General features: G+C 48.4%; 1 protein-coding gene across 1 annotated transcript in view; it reads left to right on the top strand.

Annotated features, from left to right (window-relative positions):
- Positions 1–1,983, top strand: part of LOC131198287 (uncharacterized) — a 14,321-nt gene extending 12,338 nt beyond the window's left edge. Inside the window, exons 7-10 of the mRNA XM_058182773.1 lie at positions 801–908; positions 1,311–1,421; positions 1,612–1,663; positions 1,868–1,983. Of these exons, the coding sequence (XP_058038756.1) occupies positions 801–908; positions 1,311–1,421; positions 1,612–1,663; positions 1,868–1,983 (387 nt within the window). The remainder of the gene's footprint in view (positions 1–800; positions 909–1,310; positions 1,422–1,611; positions 1,664–1,867) is intronic.
- The last annotated feature ends 300 nt before the right edge of the window (positions 1,984–2,283 follow it).

Below are 2,283 nucleotides of genomic sequence, written 5' to 3' on the forward strand. Positions count from 1 at the left end.
GTGAAGTTGAGGAGAATGGAGATGATGAAGGTGATGGGGATCGTGATGGGGATGAAATCAAGGATAAGGGGGATGATGAAGATGATGGTGACGATGAAGGTGATGATGAAGTTGAGGATGGTGATGGTGAGAATGGTAAGGATGGTGAAGATGAAGGTGAGGAGGAGGATGGTGATGGTGTGGATGATGAAGGTGGTGATGGCAATGATGGCGCTGAGGAGGATGGATTGAGGATGGTGATGGTGACGATGTTGAGGAGGAGGAGGAAGATGAAGTTGATGGTGATGGTGATAGCGATAATCATGAAGTCTGTGCTGAAGATGATGACAATATGTATGGTCTACCTCCCCCACCCCAGCAGCTGAAGGCAGCAAACACAACTTCCCCATTTCCATCCTTCTCCTGGGTCAGCAGCCTGAGAGAGAGAGGGAGGGAGGGAGGGAGGAAGAGAGAGTGAGAGAGAGACACAGAGAGAGAGAGAGAGTATGGTCTTCCCAAGCAGGATTAAAAGCTGAAATGTGCTAACCATGAGTTGGAAGAGCTATTTCAGGCTTATGGTGGACTTCATCCTGGCCTGTCTAAGAGTATGGGGATCTCGAAAAGTCTTCATCTATGGTCAGTGAGGATGATGCGCATGGAGTCCAGCGCTTCTAGAACTGGTATGGAGTCTTCTCTGCAGCCACTTTCAAGAGGCTACACAAAGAGACGTCCAGAAAGGATCCCCAACCTAAAACAGGATAAGGTGCAGGTGGCCGTTCAAATCAGCCGTTCGGTTTTGTTTTTGCTATGTCTTGTTTCAGGATCCCTATTCCGAAAGCAACCAAGAGCTGAATTTCACCATCAAACAGACGGTGTGCCCGGTAGAAGAAGAATTCTCCATGGATGAATGCGACTTCAAAGAAAACGGGGTGAGGGGTTGATACCCAGCTGGCTGGGTGATTGATGGTAGGTGGAGACAGGTCTACGGGGCCTCTGTAGGATCTTCTTGGCAGAGGTGAAACTGGAGTTCCATCCCCATTGGGTTGAAGAAAGAGCTCTTCAACTTCTACCTTTGTCTTGAGGGACATCTACTTCTTGGTTCTCCAAGCCAACTCTTAGGCCCAGCTCTGAGGACGGGGAAGGAACTTAACCCTTGAACCCTTCCTGTTCCCCTAAAATGTACATGGAGAGACTGAGGACCGACCAGCTTAGATTGTCTAACGCCTTGGAAGGGTCCAAGATTCCTCCATAGGAAAGCAGATGGTGGCCTCCATGGTATCTGAGTCCTGAGAGGTATCTTGAGTTTCACCACACATTTTTCTCCTCCACAGCTGGTCAGACAATGCACAGGCTACTATTTCCTGGAGGAGAGACCCCCAGTGGCTGTTCTCACCTGTGACACTGTGGGGCGATTAGCAAAGGAGGAGGAGAAAGAGAAGAAGGTAAGAAGGAGGTGTGGTGGCTCCTAGGATGGTCTAGAAGGAGGGTCAAACCGTTTGCTAGGTGGGAGGAGACCCCATCTCAGTTGAGAGATTGGACCACAATATGTCTGAAATGTTAGAGGGTTTCCTGCTAGAGCAGCGGGTTGGATTAGATGACCTCCCAGGTCCCCTCCAACTCTGTTATTCTGAGAAAGAGAGGGAGGAGGAGGAGGAGGAGGAGGAGGAGGAGGAGGAGGGAAATAAAAGGAAATAAGGGATTCCTGATAGAGCAGAGGGTTGGACTAGATGACCTCCAAGGTCCCTCCAACTCTGTCATACTGAGATGAGGAAGGATGAGAAGGAGAAAGGGAGAAGAGAAAAGGGTTTTCCCCCCGCTAGAGCGGGGAGGGTGGACTACATGACCTCAATGATCCCCTACAACTCTGTGTTCTATGTTCTTCTTCTCCAGGACCTGTCCAAACGTGTCAAGAGATTCAAGGAATTTCTCCACAATCTCGGGAATGGCATCCGTGATATCATCCGGAATAGCCACTTTGTCTTCGGCGTAAATTTCCGCCTCTAAGCCGTGATTCAGAAGGACCGAATCTTCCGATCTTTCATTGATTAAAAAAAAAAAAAATCCACATTTTTTCCAGCTTTGTTTTCCCGTCTAGGTCTCTGCTTAGGGTGAAGAATCTTGATTAGGCTCTCGTAATGAGCGTGCGACTTAGAATCAGTAACCCAGCTTTTTAAAAAATAGCGATATTGGCAGTTCTCGATTTACAACGGTTCATTTAGTGACCGTTCAAATTTCCAATGGACTCAGGACCGGGTTTTTTTTTCCCACACTTACGACCGTTGTAGCTTTCCCCATGGTCACGTG

Source organism: Ahaetulla prasina, chromosome 4, assembly GCF_028640845.1.
Source record: "Ahaetulla prasina isolate Xishuangbanna chromosome 4, ASM2864084v1, whole genome shotgun sequence".
In the NCBI taxonomy this organism is placed as follows: Eukaryota; Metazoa; Chordata; class Lepidosauria; order Squamata; family Colubridae; genus Ahaetulla; species Ahaetulla prasina.